The sequence below is a fragment of the Scleropages formosus genome, chromosome 6, assembly GCF_900964775.1.
Source record: "Scleropages formosus chromosome 6, fSclFor1.1, whole genome shotgun sequence".
Classification (NCBI taxonomy): domain Eukaryota; kingdom Metazoa; phylum Chordata; class Actinopteri; order Osteoglossiformes; family Osteoglossidae; genus Scleropages; species Scleropages formosus.
In genome coordinates, this window is record NC_041811.1 from 225,288 (window position 1) to 245,676 (window position 20,389).

A 20,389-nucleotide genomic window follows, 5' to 3' on the forward strand; every position below is an offset into this window, starting at 1 on the left:
GCAATGAACTTTAAATTAAACATTGAACAGCTTTGTGGTGCACATGTAATTGGTATTGCTGTAACTGGGAGAAACTGCAGTAGTACAACATATACAGTGTGTCATGTTATACCCTATAGCAACACCTTTTCAAAATGCACAAAATAACTAAGTCATTATTAGATGGATTTTGAAGGTAGATAATTGTGACCTGTGAAGCTAAAACCCATAAATATTTTAATTCCACTAATGATATTGCACTCATACTTTTTAAATGAAACAATTCAAAAACTCACAGTACAAGAACATTAATACAGAACAATCAAACTTAGCCAGGGGAAGCATAAATAAATAAAACACACAAAAGCCATTACAAAACATTCCAATAAGCAAAAACATTACATCAAAACCTTGAAAATATTACAGTAATTTACAGTCTTAATGGCCTTATTATTACACTCCTCAATAGTCATTATATACTGTTTAAATTCTTTAAGAAAAGCAGAAAATCCAGGTTTATCATGAGCAAATTTGGACCTGTGTTTATGATATTTGGCTAAGATGATTAATTAATGATATATGCCTGTTTCGGGGGTGCGGTGGCGCAGTGGGTTGGACCATGGTCCTGCTCTCTGGTGGGTCTGGGGTTTGAGTCCTGCTTGGGGTGCCTTGCGATGGACTGGCGTCCCGTCCTGGGTGTGTCCCCTCCTCCTCCGGCCTTACGCCCTGTGTTACCGGGTAGGCTCCGGTTCCCCGCGACCCTGTATGGGACAAGCGGTTCTGAAAATGCGTGTGTGTGTGTGTGTGTGTGTGTGTGTGTGTGTGTGTGTGTGTGTGTGTGTGATTCTATTGAAATGTAAGAATCCAAACAGTACATATTCATAGTGCAAAGCAAAATCCTTCCACAGTTTATTGGTAATAAATCACTAACAATAACCCTAGCTCCTTATGGTCGCCCCCCCACTGAGTGGCTACTGAGCTGTTAATGGCTGAAAAAGTTCCTCGGGCCGTTCCAAATCTCCTGCACATCATTCCATTGCAACACATCATTACATAGTCTCTGCTAACATTGCTAACGGTTCTGATCATTAAATGGTTTAGTATGAACCGAAGTAGCTCCATGATGAAGTACTTTTTGACGCTCATACTTTTTAATAACGTTGGATGAGCTATTATTTTAAAAGTACAGGTATGTCACACATGTAGCCTCAGCAGATTGATGGGGGGAAGGTCCACCAGGAAGGAAGATCGACCACGTTCTGACTCGGTCAATTGCCCCTCCCTCTACCAGCCAACGTGCCTTATGAAATATGTCCAATAAAAGAGCATAGGGTTCATCATCAGTTCTCCTTTGATTCCAGACCCCATAGTGAGACCACCGAGCGGCCAAGAATTTAACAACGACGGTCTATGGCATTTTGCTCTCTGACCCAGTCTAGATACAGACCCTGTAGGCTGTTCTCAGAGCTGTTCTTGCCACCCAATGTGCAGTAGCACTTGTAGGTTCAGGATACACCGGCAGAGGCCCTGATGTCTTCTTCATTCCTACTGTGACTGACTGCGACCGCACACAGAACTGAAAATATTTGCCTCATCTAAAACAGAATAAGTCAAAGTCTATTTTTGGTAGCAAGTAAACAACACTGGCGGTGACAAAACACTTTCCAGAGTCATATGTGAAGTTACCAGGACTCTGAGCCAGTGATTCTGAGGAATCCACGTGGCTTCACCACCAGGACCACAGGAGAACACGCTCATGGAAATGAGGAGAGCGGAGCACCTGGATGAGGGCCACGGTCACAGCACGAACAGTATGACCACAGAGCAGTAGGACCAGAGGCTGACCGAAACAACCACGAGGTGGCCTTCCCTTGTCCATCTGCGCAGCACCACGAGGATGCTGGGTTCAGTCCCAGGTTCGGGTTTGTTGCCAGTGTAAATGGTGCTCAGCATGTTGTTTCCAGATGTGCGTGGAAAGAGGCCAAGAGACGTGTCCAATGGCAGCTGACTGTCCACACGCTTGTTTCTCCACGTCACCACACACATCAAAGGAGTTTTTGTTCTGAAGCAGTCAGGTGGGGCTTCAAACCTTTTTCTGTCTCCTTTGCATATTTCAGGGCACCTATTTGTACTGTCTGTAACTTACTTATCTTTTCTCCAGAGCAACTCACAGTGTGATTGTGTTTACTCTGATTTACCCTACCCATTCTAAGAGCAGGGAAAGTTTTACTGTATCAGTTCAGTGTCGAAATAGTACTAGAGCACCAGGTGGGATTCGAACCCACCCCTTTAGACTCCAGCCTGCCACTTGCTGGGCCACTGATTCATCTCCATATTTTAGGGTTAGGGTTACTCCTATGTCTTTGACTTCAGTGGACGGTCAGTCCAGCGCTCATAGATCGAGCGTGGATGTCCTGCTCAGACAGCTGAGGACGACCGAGGACCGTAGCCTTACACGCCAGCGCCACAGGAAGGAAGTCCAGGAATGCCTGAGAGCAGAGCCACAGCCACAGCTGTGCATCACCACAGTAGCAGGGCTGGAGCTCTGTGCAGGGAGAGCAGCCTCACTGGATGTGGGACTGTCCATCACAAGTCCTGGACACGGAGGAGGTGTAACACTGTGGCCAAAAACACTATTAATGTGTTGTTTACTTCCAGTGAAAGAGGCCACAAGTTTCTCTGGAACTCTCCAAAACATAAAATTAAACATTTTTTTCATTTTATTTATGTTTTTCAGTGATGCTCTGGCTCAGAAGAGTCTGCGCAACCCCAGAGGTATAATAAGCACTTCCACCACTACACCACCCACTGGCCAGCCATTGAAATTTTTAAACCTCCTTCGCAGACAAAAGTGTTAGTCCAACACTGAAATTCACAATGACCGTAAGAACTCAAGGTTTAGCAATGTGTCACGCAGTCCTGGGCATAGTCTCTCGGAGGAAAACACTACCGCAGCACTTGTGTTTCACATCGTTTTGCAGACAGGCCCAGTTGGGGACACTGCAGAAATCGTACAAAACGTTTTCCATTACTGTTTCTGGCTGCCAGCTGGGAAGAGTGCTCTGCTCCACATGTAGTAAAACAGCGTCTGGGCACCTATTTGTACTGTCTGTAACTTACTTATCTTTTCTCCAGAGCGACTCACAGTGTGATTGTGATTGTGTTTACTCCGATTTACCCTACCCATTCTATAATACACGAGTAATTTTTATGGGGAAAAAGCTCCTCTGCACTCCTTTTTTCTCAGTGAGAGCCACTTTCACGGTCCTGAACCATATTAAATGTATGACATATGTTCCATATAACACAGACTAATAATAACAGTGTGGCAGCAGGGGGCGCAGTGGTTATAGCTGCTGCATGCCACTCAAAGGACCTGGGTTCGCATCCCCCTCATGCTGTAGTGCCCTTGATCAATGTACTCACTGTATTGATGTAGTAGAAATTACGCTGCTGTGTAAAATGGTAAATCAGTGTAATGTTGTAAGTTGCTTGGAGAAAGGTGTTAGATAAATGGAGAAATGTAAGAAAATAAATGGAAAGCTATGAACACAGAGACCTTGGGAATGTATATAAAATAACGCATAAAATAAAACAATAAATAAGAGTAAACACTGAAGAGCAATACGAGTGTGTCTGTCACTGGCGATGAAAAAGGAGTTTTCCTGGGGTCTGGTGTCCATTACCGACGGATTTGCCCTGCCCAGCTACACACACACACACACACACACACACACACACACACAAAGCCTGCCAGAGGAATCCTGCTGGAGCCTCAGTCGCCCTGTACTCAACAGAGGCGAGGGCAGAAGTGTTCTGCTTGCTGCGCCTGCTGTCTGGGAGCTGCTGACCGCTCTCCCCCATCAGCGCAAGTCATCCAGGTGGACCACGGCGACACGATGCTGCTCCTTTTCCTGCTCACTCCACTAGGTGAAGCTCTTCTCCTGCAAATGCACTTTAACACAAATAGAAACAAATAAGTTTCTTAAGGTTAAGCTTCCAGCGTGTGATGACTCCGGCAGGAAGTTCATGGGTACCATGACCAGCAGATGGATGGGATATAGAGCAAGTGTGACATCATGTTCAGGTGGTTTTTTTTTTTCTCTCTCTCTCTCTGTGCTTGTGTGTGTGTGTGTCTCCTCTCCCAGTCCTCACAACAGGGGAACCTCTGTCTGGCTCCTGCAGCTTTGCCCAGGGCACCTGTGGCTACACCTCTGACCCCGCGTTCGCTGAGTGGACCAGAAGTGCGGATGGTAGGAGACCCCTGCACACCTTCACACATCAGCGTGAACAGGCTTAAAGTTACACTAGCTCTGGTCTAGCGCTAAAAGCATGGAGCCTTGAGTACACCTGGAGCCCTATAAAATGATCCAGTTACATGAAGTGATGCAGGCTGGTCACCATGGGGAGAGGAAGTGAAGCACGGCACGGCAGGTGTGTACACCACTGGTGTGTGTCACTGCCAAAACTGGAGAAGCGCCTCCTAGTGGCAGGAACCTTTTTGGCACCCAAACCGAGCACCGGACATGCCTTTCTCATTAATGTCGGACCCGAGACACAGCCGTTGACTTCACCGCAGCTTCGAAACTGAGAAAACTGTGTTTTCTGTAACATCTGGCATGCAGGAAGTGCTTCCTGGAGCGTCCTCTCCCATGCAGGCCAGCAGAGCTTTAAGCAGGAAATTAAGGTCTTAGAAGTTTCAAAATGAGACTTGGAAAAGGAAGAGCAGAAAGCAGCAGGGTCCCCCGGCACCTTGACCTACATGTCCACTAACATCTGGAAGGACATGTGGAGGAGTGACCCTAGTGGCGCATGACCACATGAAAGCGCAGTAGACCAGCAGGTGAGGCGTGTTGGAGACCTACCCTTGTGGGTGGACTTCTCTCTCCTGCTGCAGTATGAGACCAGCATGAGACCTACAGATCCAGATTGCTCAGTCTCGACCGCTGCACTCCTCCATCTCTTGGCACTTGGTGGTCCAACTCACAAAGGGTCCAACGTCTAAGGCCTGTATGTTCTCGGTTTTGTCCCTGATGTGGTGGACCCTGAGTTCCCTGTGTCCATCACAGCTGCTGAGTTCCTCACACATTGAAGAAGAGTCTAAAATCCATCTCTTTGAAATCCACTTCTCTCTAGATCTCCTAACAGCGCCATCAATGAGTCCAACACCACCTGCTGTGATTATCTGTGTATTTGCTATTTGAATGTCCCTTCTACAGGAGCTACTGGAGGGATGTGAACCAGCAACATGGTGGTATCACACACACAAGCTGTGTGTCCATATTCCTGTTTCTGTGTCTAAAGCTCTTTGTCCGTTGTTGAATCCCTTTTGTTTACTCTGCGTTGCAACATCACTTTGTAAAATGGACTGTCTGAGTTCAGGAAGCTGCAGCCGGACTCCCCTGAACCAGGAAACTCCCTGTTACCCTGTCCTCCATAGGACACTTCCTGATCATTGACCACACCCTCACGGAAGGGGTTGAAAAGGCGGTTCTGGTGAGCCCAGAGCTAGAGCTGCTGGAGTGGAGCTGCCTGAGGGTTGTGTATCAGATCACTGGGTCGGGTTCCCTCTGGCTGTACCAGCGGCCCGAAGGGCACAACTTTGACACCAGGCTCTGGGCTACAGACGCACCCTCTGACAGCTGGCTCACTGCCAGCGTAGACCTCCGCAACTCATCAGTCTCCTGCAAGGTACGAAAGCAGCAGAGTCTGTGTAACCTGTCGCCAAATGTTATTTTAAGTTTAAGACTTCATGAAGCTGAATAATACATTTCTCTGAGATGTACGTCGCTTTGGAGAAAAGGTTCTGCTAAACGAATAAATGTATATCACACACACACGCCTGCCCCTCATCCACAGCTTACGCCATAACCCTAACCCTAACCCCCAACTCGTGAACCTAACCCCTGAAACCTAACCCCTAACCCCTAAATCTAACCCCCTGACCCCTAACTCCTAAATCCCACCACCTAACCCAACCCCCTAAACCTAACCTTAAATTCTAACGCTAACCCTCCAGCACCATCACTCGCTGTTTTCTCTCTTCTGCTGTGTGTCTCTTTGTGTCAGGTTTCTCATTAAGCTTCTTGCACTAGCAGGTCATCTTCGAGGGACATCTTGGTCCAAAGGTGCAGAGCAGTGTGGCCATCATCAAAGTGGACATTGTCCCTGGCTACTGTATAGGTCAGTGGCCCCCACGCTTGGTTGCTGTGTATGTGGCTTCCACATACCTGGTTCTCACTTACTGTGTGTTCGTGCAGAGTGTGGCTTTGAGGAGTCCAACCTGTGCGCCTACAGCACCCCCTGGAGCACCGGTGTTTCCTGGTACGTAGGAGGAAGCAGCGCTCATTCTGGAGACGCCACCTGGAGCAATGAGACAGGTTAAACATATCAACTCGCTTGGGACAACTCCAGCTAGTGCTGAAGAGTGAGATGTTTGCTTTCATCTGCATCTTCTCTTCCTTCCCTGTTTGTGTCGATTAAGGTTGCTACATGTATGCAGATTCGGTTTTCGGCAAGGAAGTTGCTAAGCTGGTGTCTCCGATGACCACCACGCCGCTGGCCGGCTGCCTGTCCTTCTATTACCGGTCAGATCAGGAGAGCAATTGCTTTTTCAACGTCCTCACCAGGGACCAGCTCGGACAGTACAGGGACATCTGGAGGGCTGAAATCAACAGGACCTCAGGCTGGACGTTGGCACAAGTGGACTTCAGGGCACCCTATCCCCTGGAGGTCAGTGGGGTCACATAAGGAGGGGACCAGTTCTGCCACTCACATCTCACGGTGTGTCTTCTTCCAGGTGGTGTTTGAAGTGGCCTTCAACAGTCATGTGGGAGGAAGGATGGCACTCGACGACATCTCCTTCTCTCCTCAGTTCTGCTACTCAGAAACTGGTGGGACATTAAAGCATCGGAGCTCTCACATCTCCTGACAGTGTTGCCAAGCTCATTGGTGTTTACCTTTAAAAGGAAAACACAAGTACAGTAATTTACTCCACTACATTATGAAGGAACAGTCCAGAACTACAATGTGAACAGTTAAATATGAATTTAGGATATTGTCAGTAACCTCAGGTGCTTCTCATATGTTTCCATGTTAAGCATTTACAGGATGTCTTTGCAGAGGTGACCTTTGACCCTTCTGTTGCAAACTGTGATTTCGAAGAAGGGCTTTGCAGTTATAAACCTGAGCAGGCTGGATGGAGCCGAGTATCTGTCAAGCCCAACATATTTAGACTGGGGGACCACACTACTGGTTCAGGTGAGTCACAGCTCTGAGTTCGGAGTCTAACTCTGGGCACACTGTGGTTCAACACAACCTGAGTTAGGGATCTACTCTGGACACACCATAGTTCAGCAAAACCTGAATTAAGGGTCTACTCTGGACACACCATAACTGAACACAGCTGAAGCATTAGCTTTGGTCATACCAACCTGAGTTAAATTGTGGTGTGGCTACAGTAGATGCACATCTCTGGGTGTCTTGAACCCCTTCAGTATAAAGCAATCCAAATCAGTTTTAGAACCTTATTGCGCTTAAAGTTAAAGGTTAAATTTCTGGTGAATTACAGGGTCGTTCCTCATGGCAAACACCCGTCTCATTCCCCCACCTGCCTACATGAGCCTGCTGTATGGTCCTTCTTTGCCTGGGAACCTGACTTACTGCCTGCGCTTTTACTACACGCTGAGCGGTTTCACCAGAATGGACCACGCTCTAACCGTCTACAGCAGTGACCATATTGGTGGGGCCGAAGAGGAGATCTGGACAGTGACTGAAAGTACCAGAAATGTGTGGACCGAGGTGCATGTCACCTTCCAAAGACGCCAAGCAACAAAGGTAACAAACACCAAAGTAATGCACTGATGTAAGAGGTTCAGTAAAGAGAGGAGCACAGCACATTACCAGCACTTCTCCATTGCTCTGTGCCTGCTTACCTGATTTTTTTCTGGGTTTCGGTGGAAACTGCCTCCTGCCTGCCTGTGCTCTTCCTCTTTCTAAGCAGTCACATGGTGGAAAATGTTTTGATGAAACATCAAAACCGAATGATTGCTTATGATCTCCAGGCACAAGCTCAAGACAAAGCTGCAGGAGGACATTGCTATGATGAACATACAACTCACTAGTCAGTGCACAGCTGGTGGGGGTCACTCTCCGGAGGATGAACGGGCACTGAACACAGAGAGGTGGATAACGGATAAATACCGAACGTATTAAGTACAATAAGTACATTTCACGTTGACTAACTTACTAAAATCAGGCAGAACTCTCAGCTGAAGTTGTTGTTCTGTTGTCTTGAGATTTCCAGAGCCCTCTCAAAAGACCCTCTCTTCACAGTCTCTCCTTCTTGCCTTTTCCTCACCAGCTCCACAGACGTGCATTCTTGTCGTGTAGTTGTGTGGATAGTCAGAAGCAATTGGATGTGTGTTTGTGTAGTTGTCAGTGGTTGGTGTCTGTGGTATTATTATTATTAATTTGAAGAATTGCACTTTACGGTTTGCTAGAGTACATGTAAAACTAAACAATTCTGTGTCCCGTAATGTAGAGTAGGCATCACTCTGGCAATTGATTAGTCACATCTGTTTCTTTCTTTGTTTTGGTCACCATTGTTGGAGTAGTTTCAGTTTCTATTAGGAATGTCACCTCACAGGAAGTAGCTTGTGTAAATAGCAGCTGGTGACCCATGGCAGCAGCGGTTGCGGAAGCCTCTTGGTGCGAAGACTCGCGGTGCAAAGACAGAGGAGTCTACCTGTGGGAGTCCAACGAGGAAGACCACTGACAGCGCATTCCGTGAGGGATGTTGCGTCTAACATGCCGACCATTAAAGTTGCCTACGGCAACCCAGCCATCCAACGTCGCCACCAGCAGAGACCTGGATAGTCCTGCTGCGACAGTAACTTGGTTTATCCTTGTCTGTCAAACCCTCTACCCTGCTGTGAATTCTCCATGGGACTCCGGAAATGCCAACTCACTGGACCTCCTGGCCCAAACTGAAACCTGGATCACCAAGACAACTCAGCCACACCTGCAGCTCTCTCCGTTAACTGCTCTTTTTCTCACATCCCTCGTCTCTTCAGCAGAGGTGGAGGCACAGGCCTGTTTATCTCTCCCCGGTGGGACTATTCTGTTCTCCCTTTCCAGCTGCATGATCTGTCCATTAATGAATGGCATGTTGTCTCTATCACTGTTCCAATCATTATTGTTGCGGTTGTTCAATACCATCCCCTTGGCCTCTCGTCTGCTTCTCGGATGACCGTGACATCTTGTTGAGCTCTCTGCCAGGGCACAACGTTCCATTGATTCTCCTGGCTGACTTCAACCTTCATGTTGACGACATTCATGCAAGCGGCCTTCTGTTGCTCCTACAGTCCTTTGATCTCTCCCTGTCCCAATCCCCTGCTACTCACAAAGCAGGTAACTGTCTTGACCTTGTCTTTTCCCCATAACTGTGGCTGTCCTGTCCTCTCTGTCCTCTGCATGTCTCTGACCACTTCTTCATTTCCTTCCAACTCTCCCTTGCCACAAATCCCTTACCTTTTTCTGCACCCACTGTCACCTTCCGTTGCAACTTAAAATCTCTCAGACTCCTGCTTTGCCTCTGCCACGCTGTCTGCTCTCCCTTCTGCTGCACAGTTCTTGGATCAACAGATGATGCTACTAACATTTTCCTCTCTGCTTTATCTTCCTCCTTTGACTCACTCTGTCCACTATCTTCCAAACCAGCAATCTCCAGTGCCACCCCATGGCTTACTGATACATTCCGTGCTAATGGAACCAAACTCCGGGCTGCAGAGGGAAGATGGTGAAAATTCAAGACTCGCTCGGACTTGGATGCCTACAAACAACTCTTAGCTACTTTTCACTCTGCTGTCTCTTCAGCTAAAACTATTTTCTTCCACAATAAAATACAGTCTGTAACTAAAAAAACACACAGACTCTTTGCCACCTTTTCATCCCTTCTGTGTCCTCCGTCACCCCCTCCTCCTTCTTCTCTCACTAGTGATGACTTTGCTTTGTTTTTCAGAGACATCATTAACAGCATCACTCTCCCTGGTTCGTGTTGGACCTCCCTCTGAAGTCATGTTCTCCAAATTCAAATCGCTCTCTGATTCTGAAATCTCTGACCTCTTGATATCACACAGAGCCATCACCTGCTCGCTTGATCCGATCCCATCAGCACTCCTACAGAACATCTCCCCGCAACTCCCCACCTTCATCTCGAAGATCATCAGCTCCTCGCTCTCCTCTTACTGTTTCCCAGCTGCCTTCAAAACTGCTCTCATTTCACCTCTGTTAAAGGAACCTTCACTGGATCCCAATTCGGTCCAAAACTACAGACCAGAGCGGGCAGCCTGTGATCAGCTGTCTGATTTCCTTACCTGGAATCATCTCTTTGATGGATATCAGTCTGGTTTCAAAGTTGGTCACTCCACTGAGACGGTGTTTCTGGCAGCGTCTGATGCTCTCCAGTTATCTAGAGCCGCCTCCCTCTCCTCGGTCCTCATCCCCCTGTCAACCAATGGATTCCACTCTCCTCTCTTAGTCAGCTTGGGATCAAAGGAGTGGCACTAAGATGGTTTGAGTCCTACCTATCCGACAGATCCTATCAAGTGGTTTGGCAGAGCTCCCATTCTTCTCCTCTGCCTCTCTCAACTGGTGTCCTGTGGGGCTTGGTACTGGGTCCTCTTCTCTTCTTGATCTACACCTCCTCCTTCGGCCCAGTCATAGCCTACCATGGATTCGAATACCATTGCGATGCTGATGATACCCAGCCTTCCTCTCCTTTCAGACATTTCTGCTTGGATCTCTGATCATCACCTCCAACTCAACCTCTCCAAAATAGAGATTCTTCACCTCCCAGCTGGCCTGCCCTCCTGTCACGATCTATCGATCAAACTGGACAATTCACTCATTTTGCCGATCTTCTCGGCTAAGAGTCTGGGAGTGATGATTGACTTAAGCACATCGAAGCCAGAACTCGGACATGCAGATACATCCTGCATAATAACTGCAGCATCTGTCCTTAGCTCACAACTGACTCTGCGCAACTTCTTGTGCAGACCATGGTAACATCCCATCTGGACTGCTGCAGCTCTCACTTGTACAGCCTTCCCGCTACTGCTATCAAACCTCTGCAGCTGATACTGAACGCTGCTGCTGCCCTAGTTGTGTTGGACTTGCCAACACATTCCCATGCATCTCCCCTACTTGTTTCTCTGCACTAGCTTCCTATAGCTGCCCAGATCAAATTTAAGACCCAGGGTATTGCCTACAAATGCATCAAAAGAACTGCTCCTAGATATCTGCAAGACTTGATCAACTGCTACACCCCAGCCAGACCCCTTTGCTTGTCTCCTTCTGTTCACTTGGTGGTCCCGTGCAAGAAAGGTAAAGCATGGAGGTTCTCGGGTCTAGCTCTGTTGTGGTGGAATGACCTTCCTCTCTCACTCAGAACTGCAGAAACTCTTTCTACATTCAAGAAGGGTGTGAAAACCCACCTTTTCTGGACACACTTTGCCCAAGATCTCTCAAGCTTATGCATGGTGTAAATGTTCATGCACCATGACTTTATGAATATGCCCAGACAAGCCTTTTCAGAGCCGCTACTCCTGTATTGTACGTGAATGTTTGTGTACCTTAAAAAAAAAATTGTTGGAAGGTGATCAGGAAGCAGCAGGGGGATGTGGTGGTGCAGCCGGTTTGGCCGGAGCCTGCTATGTAGTGGGTCTTGGGTTCAAGCCCTGCTTGGGGTGCCTTGCAGTAGATTTGCATCTTGTCCGGAGTGTATCCTCTCCAGCCTTGCACTCTGTGTTGTCAGGTTAGGCTCTGGTTCACCTCAGGAATCATCTATCCTGAGTTTTATGCACTTACTCGTGCAATGAACAGTGGTGCATAAAGTGGAAAGAAACGAATGAGGTATATTTAAGAATCACATGTCTGCAACTATGTGTCTCTTTCTCCTAATGTAATGCACAAATTGTATTTTCTCTGAGATGTGCAGAGAGATGTTGGAGAAAAGCATCTGCTAAATGAATAAATGCAAATATAAATGTAACAGGAGATTGTGACACGATCCTGAAAACAGTCTTTTCCATCCCACATGGGTTATTTCTTCCCTTCCATGTAAAACTGCTGTAAAATATTTTGCGATACAAATGCAGCTCATGATGATGCTCATGCTGTTGGGTGTGACATGATGGTCCCCTGTTGCCCAGGTGCTGTTTGTAAGTATGTGCTCAAACTATGGAGACTGCGGTTCGGTGGGACTCGATGACATCAGTATGAGTCTCGGAGACTGCCGCCTCACTGCAGGTGCGTCACATGTTCTCATCTCACTCACTCCGCTCTTGCACTACCATCAGCTCCTAAATCCTCAGTGTTTCCCAACTAACCTTACTAGCATTATTAATACTAATCTGTCTGAGAAAGCAGCACTGTCATTTACTCATCCTGTACGAGACCTTCGGCCTACAGGATAAACTACCAGATGGTTCTTATACGCACCCATGTTTGTACCCGATTTGTTCATGAGAATCCATCTATAAGGCGGACATCCAGAAGCTGAGGTTCCTGACTCACTGCTAGAGGGACAGGGCTGGACAGAACTCCTGTACTTTCAGGGCCGCTCCTGTCTGCACCAGGGACGTGTACATTTGAGATGGGTATCTGTGAGTTCTCTCAGGACAAGGACAACGACTCGGGGAAGTGGGTGCTGACCAGAGGGCCGACACCCACCTCCTACACCGGCCCTATGGGAGATCACACCACAGGGACGGGTGAGTCCATCCCTTCATTTTTCTGCACTGCGACAGTCCGTGTTTCTGGTTCGTGGGTGATCTAGACTGACAGCTGTGGTATCTTCAAGGTTCCAGACTGTGAGACACAGTACCATCTGTGGTCCCGGACTGAGATACACAGTAAATTTCATGGTTCTGGACTGAGAGACATAGCTTTGTGCATAATTCTAGACTATGAGATGCTGTACTTTCCATGATTCCAGACTAAGAGATGTAGAGCTGTATTCCATGGTTCTGGCCTAGGGGGACACAGTATATTCCATGGTTCTGGACTGTGAGAAACAGTATCATCTGTGGGTCCTGACGGAAAGATGTGGTACCTTTTATGGTTCTGGACTTAGAGACATGGCTTTGCGCATCATTCTAGACTAGGAGACACAGTATCACCTGTGATTCAAGACTGTGAAACAAGGCTTTGTGCTTCCGAACCATGTTTCATGATGTTTTGGACAGTTTCAGATATAGATGAGTGGTATGTGTCATGATACTGAACAATGAAGCTGTGTTGTTTCATGCCTCAGGCCATTACATGTACCTTGAGGCTTCGCAGATGCGCCAAGGACACAGAGCCCGTCTGGTGTCGAACAAGCAGCGTGGATCGGGGAGTCCGCAGTGCCTGCACTTCCACTACCACATGTACGGGTCTGGGACAGGCGAGCTCCGTGTCCTCCTCCAGCTGGATGGCGAGGAGAGTTACGTATTGCTGTGGAGTCGCCATGGTGAACAGGGCATCTCCTGGATGAAAGGTTCTGTGAGCTACCAGAGTGATCGCCAACACCAGGTCAGTGTGGATTGATTTTAGTTCCTGCGGTATTTTCCTCAGTTCCACCCACGGCACTGCACAAACCTCAGAACCATTTACATTTACATTGATTCATTTAGCAGATGCTTTTCTCCAAAGTGACTACCAGTGAATTCTGTGTAGTGTTATCACCCTACACACCTTATTCACCAAGGTGACTTACACGGATAGATACACTACTTACAATGGGTCCCTCATCCATACATCAGCAGAACACACACCCTCTGTCACTCACACAGTGTGGCCGAACCTGAACAGCATGTCTTTAGACTGTGGAAGGAAACCAGAAGACCCGGAAGAACTTACATTCCGTTTCACAGTTATTGACGCCCCTTGTTGGATATAACAAAAAAATGCTTGCACTCATGACATTTTGTCAAGCCTATGACCTTGTCGCAACTCACCGCACCTGTGGGTGATCAGGGAAACAGAGCTGACCGACCAGATGGCAGAACCTCTTTGTACCATCCGCTCACCCACGCCTGCGTTCTCCTGCGATCTCTCCTGCATGCCTGTCTTCCTCCTTGTCCTTGTTCCCCTGCCTGCTCTGGTTCCTGTTCCTACCCCGCTCTGTTCCTGTCCTCCCCAAACCCAGTTCCCCGGTTTCCTCATTCTCAGGTGACCCTCGCTATGACAACCGCTATGCATCCTGCTTGCTGACTCTACCTAGAATAACACCGTGTAACCGCACTTGGGTCCGTATCACCCTGGTGAACATGACACATCTTCCTGGAAAAGTAATCTCTATTGTACAGTTTAAACATCTGGATGATCATCCCAATAGTGGTATCCGATGCATTAAACACTCCTTTTATTTTACACCACTTGCCTGAATTTTGAAAGCCAGGAACTATATGTCTCTTTTATTTGCTTTTACTCTGAAAATGAGGTACAAAAGAGATATCACATGACTATTACCTTGTTTTTACTCTTTGCCAAGAGTGAGCCTGCCTCAAGCAGAAAGCCCAAGACAGTATGGCCCTCATGGCCCCACCTCCTTCACCATAGCCAGGTTACCATCCTAGTCGAGACAGACTTTACTGAAGCTTGTCCCCTTCCTGAAAAAAAAAGTCATTGACAAGGTCACAAAGGTCTTTTAGACAACTATTACCTTTAATATATAGATTTGACAGATTTAATAATAATTTGTTTAAAAAATATTTTGGGTTAATGATAATTCTGACATGCTTTTGAGTTAAAATGTTTTGTATCAGCCTTTGAGTTGCAAGAATAACACCTATAACACGCTTGCTTTGTGTTCCTATTGCAGATTGTGTTTGAGGCCATCAGGGGAACATCGGTTCGGAGTGACATTGCAATCGATGACATTGTCTTTAAAAAGGGGTCCTGTCAAGGTGGGTTCCGTGTTTTTTAAGTATGACTTTTTCACTTTAGAAACACAAAGATCTCTCCAGTGGAGGTGGCCATAAGGACTTTGCCCACTTGAGAAAAAGACCAACTGCTCATATGCGCACTCAACTACTCAAACAGTTCAAACACCTGCAAAATGGAGAGGGATGTTTGGCAATAGGGGCATGGAGGCACATTGTGTGAAGCCAGTGCCTTATAGCTCCTGAGTTACTGGGTGGTCACAGGTTTGAATCCAGCTCAGGGGGTGTGAAGTTTGCATGTTCTCCCCATGTTTGTACCCTGCAGATATGCAGGGAAGAAGGCACCAGTAAACCACTTCCATTCCCTCCCTTCCCTAGAAAACCACACCAGTGGTCACTATGAGTTGGATTCGACTCAATGACACTTTCATCCATCCATCTGGAGGTAACGGGAACCCCCCAGTAAAGGGTAGATGTAGGCTCACTAGCTCCGCTGGAGTGCAGAGTGTTCGAGAGCGTTACTGACAGGTGGAAATCTGCCCTTGTTCTTATTTCCCCAACAGAGGTGGATACCAACCCATACTACAGCTTCTCTGAGAATGTCAACAAAATAGAGTACTGAAGCTTGCACTGCAACATGAGGTTCAGAGCTGCAGGAAACATTGAGTGTAGCTAAATCTGACAGGGGCCCCTCCTCCTCACAAGCTACCAGAAGAGGTATCCCAAAGATGACTTTATCAGCCAGCTGCAGTGCTGGACATGCGGAGATTGCTCGACTGGATAACTTTCATCATTTTCATCAGAACTAATCTGCATAAACACCACTTGGATCTCAAAGTTCCCGCAAGCAGCACTTCCTGAGGACTTGGTTGGATGTTCTCAAGGAGCGCGGGTTGTGGGATGACCCCATGGACACAAACCGGGAGTTCAGCTGAAAGGAAATGTTGGACCAGTTGCATGTTGTTATAAACTTGTGTGTCAGAAATGTTTCTCCATATACACAGACATTCATTTAGCTTTGTGTTGGCCTCACAGCTATATCACAGAGACCATTTTGCAAATAAAGTGCGATCATACGTGTAACTCGAAAGGAGCTTGCAGTGACTTCCTCTGATGAGCACGGGCTGTGCTGTCAGTCAGGGTTGTGTGCTGCTCACTGAAGATCACAACCACATGCTAAGTTTCATGGGAAAGGAGCCGCAAACAGCTGTCCTCGCACACCACTGTAGGATAGAATAGAATAGAATAGAATAGAATAGAATAGAATAGAATATACTTTATTGTCCCTTTCCAGGGAAATTTGTGTTGGACACCATGACATGGCTAGTGCACAACATTGAACTCACATAAAACAATACACGTTCTAACATACAGTTTAAAAAATTAAAATAAATTAAAAAATAAATAAATAAATAATAGTCAGAGTTTAAAATCTCTATATACCAGTCTAAAACCTCAGTTTGGGAATTCCCTATTTAATAATTTAATTGCAGTTGGCACAAAAGAAATCTTGATTTACACATCAAGATTCTAAAACATCTCCCTGAGGATAACATGTTAAAGTTCTCATGTAGAATGTGTGTGTCATCAGCCACAATTTCATTAGCTTGTTTTAAAACAGATGCCTCGTACAACTTCTGTATGGGTCTTTTCTCTTCCCACCCAATAATTTTTAGAGCAGTATGTCCAAGTTTCGATTTTAATTGGACAGTCAAGTTTCCGTACCATGCTGTAATACCATACCTTATCAAGCTCTCAAAAACAGACTGGTAAAACAGAAATAGAATCTTCTGGTTTACCCCAAATACTTTCAACCTTCGCAAAAAAAAATATAGTCTCTGCTGCAATCTAGAACACAGACTGTTTATGTGAGCAGACCAACATAACAGATCATCAGTATAACTACCCAAGTTATTTATATGAAGAAACCTGTTCAATAGTATTACCATGTATTATTACAGGACTATGATCCCCCACAGATATGTGGTCGAAGATCATTTCAACAGTCTTCATTTCATTTAAAATTAAGGAGTTGTTGTCACACCACCCCACAAACCTGGCAACTTCAGAAAAGTACTGCAAAGGTGCGGGGTTCCTGTCCACCCACACACACACACACACACACACATTTTTAGAACCGCTTGTCCTATACGGGGTCACGGGGGAACCGTAGCCTACCCGGCAACACAGGGCATAAGGCTGGAGGGGGAGGGGACACATTCAGGAGGGGACGCCAGTCTGTTGCAAGGCACCCCAAGCAGGACTTGAACCCTAGACCCACCGGAGAGCAGGACTGTGGTCCAACCCACTGCACCACTGCGCCACCGCACCCCCTGTTCCTGTCCAATAAACTCAATATTGCAGTATCATCAGAAAATTTGATGAAGAAGGTATTATCCTGACTAGTAACACACTCATTAGTGTATAATGTAAATAAAATGGGTGAGCTAACACAGCCTTGTGGGACCCCCATATTAGTAGTTTTCACTTCGGAATAGGAATTATTGACCCTGACTTGTGTTCAATTTGTTAGAAATGAATGAAACCACTTAATGCAAAAAGGGTTCACTTTTAACTCTGTCAGCTTCCTAATTAGTAGCTGGGGTTGAAGTGTGTTAAAAACCAAACTAAAATCTATAAAAAGTAGATGTGCATACGCTTGGGTATCTTCTAAATGCCTATTCACTAAATGAGTGATACAGTTAATGGCGTCCTCGGTGCCCTGTCTGGTCTTATAAGTGAACTGAAACAGGTCAAGGGATAATTTAACCTCGTCCTTTACAACAGTTACTACAAATCTTTCAAAACATTTCATAACATTTGAAGTCAAAGCCACAGGTCTAAAATCACAATTCTCAACTGGGCAATTTTTCTTGGGAACCAGCATAATTGTTTTTTTCCACAAAGACGGGATGATATGCAAGTCTAATGATTTCTGGAAAATAGGGCAGAATACTGGAGTAAGTTCATTGGCACAAGTTTTTAATCAAAAAAGCCGAAATTCCATCAGGACCCGTGGATTTTTTGGTTCGTATGTCTCTAAATAGCGAACTAACCACATGTGGGGCTACCTCTAATCTCTGATCTGAATTACATATGACAGAGTCCTGATCTACCATTCACACCGAAGGTGACTCAAACCTAAGAAAAAAGTCATTTAAGTCATCTGCTCTCTGTTGGTCATTACTGGTTATGAGCTTCTTTCGGGGGGTTCAGTGTTAGTTACTACTTTCATAGCAACCCAAAGTTTTTTGGAATCCCCTGAATTAAAATTTTGTTCTATAATATCTCAGTGTTTTTTCCTTGTCCCCTTCAACAAAGCATTTAATTCATTTTTGACTAATTTTAATTTCATTTTATTTTGATTGATAAAAGCCAATTTCTTCCTGGTTAAACATTCCTTTACCTCCCTTGTTATATAATTTTTGTTATTAGGAAAGACAGTTACAGTTTTATTCTCAACAACTGTGTCCACACAAAAGTTAATATAGTCTGTTATTGTCTCTGTGGCATCCTCAGTGTCCATTTCGGGAAACAGTTCCCAGTCCGTAGAAGTAAAGCAACCTTTTAAAATTTCAATATTATCATCAGACCAAACAGACACGGTCTTTGGTTTTATCCTTTTGAAGAGAGTTCTATAGGTAGGAATCAAGCGAATCGTGTTATGATCGCAGTTCGGCAATGGAGGTTTTGACTTGGCAATATATGCATCCTTCACATTCCCGTAACACACACACTCACATTTCTGAACTGCTTGTCCCATACAGGGTCACAGGGAACCGGAGCCTAACCCGGCAACTCAGGGCGTAAGGCTGGAGGGGGAGGAGACACACCCAGGACAGGACGCCAGTCCATCGCAAGGCACCCCAAGCAGGACTTGAACCCCAGACCCACCGGAGAGGAGGACCTGGTCCAACCCACTGCACCCCCCCCCCCCCCCCCCATAACATTTATCTAAAATCTTATTGCCTCAGGTATCACATTTGATATACTGTTCATTCAGTGGAAGAGAGAGGTCCAGGCTGCAATGGTTAAAATCACCAAGAAGAAAAATCAGAGCTCCAGGAGTACGCTGTAGTTGCATGTGAACACAGTCAGTTATGCAGCTAGCTGCTTTAACGGCATTCCTGCTCGGCAGAACATATGCTGCACAAATAATGATATTCCAAAATTCTTGCGGAAGGTAAAAAGGCCTCAGTGATAAACAAAGTAATTCCACATCCGGATTGCACAGTGACTCTCTGACTGTGTACTGGCTGCACCATCCATCTCTGATATAGACACAGATGTCACCACCTCTTGTCTTCCCCGGAGACTCATCCCTGCTTCCCTGAGCCATAAACACATGTGAGACAGAGACACGTTGGGGAAGTCCACAGAATGCTCATGTTTTATTCACACCACCTTATGTTAATTCTCCAAACATGGCGACACATACTGTTTACGCAGGGTTCGGTGTTCTTTGTGCTGTTTGGTCCACAGGACGGTAACGCTTTATATGTTCCCTGTCAAGTTCCCCTAAGTTTCGCACCTTCCCCACTTTGTGGGAAACGGAAATTCAGATGCAAAGGTGTACGTTTCAAATATCCTTTCGCAGACAGGAAGTGAAACTTTTATTGTCCGCAAGTTTGCCAATTTCACTTCATTTCATCGTCCTCCAGGCCTGAAAATGATTTTTTCCACAAAGATACAGGTGCTCTTTCACGTTTTAATTTGGCGCCATTTTCTTGCCTCGGTTCATGTCGGAAGAAGACGCTGCAGCTCTCGAAGGCTGTAGATGGCCTCTTTCCCTTTGTCGGACACACCTCGTGCGAGATTTCAGGCCTTCGTCTTTTCCCAGACTTTACTGAACTCAAGTGTTTAGAATAAGAAAACAAAATACTTCCTACGTGTCACAACCAATACAAGTGAACGTGGAGCCTGAGTTGTGAGAAACAACACGACCTTACAGAAAACACACTCGAGCGAAGATAAAATCCCTGGTGACATTATTCCATGCCACATACGGTTCTCTTTCTGTTTCTCTTTGTTTTCATTTGTTTTGTGATAAGGCACGTGCTTGTCAGAAGGACACACTCAGCGCTCGTGCCGTACGCTGCACCACCCACAGGGAATATTCTGAATTTTTATATCTGTTGCACTTTTAAATATTTTTAACTGTGTCTCTTCATGAGAAGAGCCAGGGAACCCGTGACTGATGTCATAGGCACCCACCTGACAGCCCCATGGCATCCAGTAAACATGGTCACCCCTTGAAGTGACGTTGGCGGAAGCAGCCAGCTGACGGTGTCCAGCAAACATGGTAGTGGCCCAGAGAAAAGGAAAGCTAATGGGTTTGGAACCAGAGCAGGAGCCGAAGCCAGAGCCACAGGGGGACCGAGGGGCTGCGGGGCATTTTGTGGAGGGTTCCATCCTCCGCATCGCCGTGCACGACTTCCCGTGAGTACGGCACGCAACTTCCGCACAGTTCAACTTATTCCTGT

The 20,389-nt window shown here is 46.3% G+C and overlaps 1 protein-coding gene across 1 annotated transcript; it reads left to right on the plus strand.

The window, feature by feature from the left end:
- Positions 1-3,803: 3,803 nt before the first annotated feature.
- On the plus strand, positions 3,804-15,972 carry LOC114910773 (MAM domain-containing protein 2-like). The gene is made up of 14 exons (XM_029253260.1): positions 3,804-3,909; positions 4,128-4,232; positions 5,420-5,670; positions 6,078-6,162; positions 6,240-6,359; positions 6,464-6,711; positions 6,779-6,872; positions 7,102-7,239; positions 7,550-7,815; positions 12,192-12,288; positions 12,597-12,752; positions 13,295-13,554; positions 14,846-14,930; positions 15,470-15,972. The coding sequence occupies exons 1-14, from the start codon at positions 3,879-3,881 to the stop codon at positions 15,526-15,528; spliced, it is 1,995 nt and encodes a 664-aa protein (XP_029109093.1). The 5' UTR covers positions 3,804-3,878; the 3' UTR covers positions 15,529-15,972.
- The last annotated feature ends 4,417 nt before the right edge of the window (positions 15,973-20,389 follow it).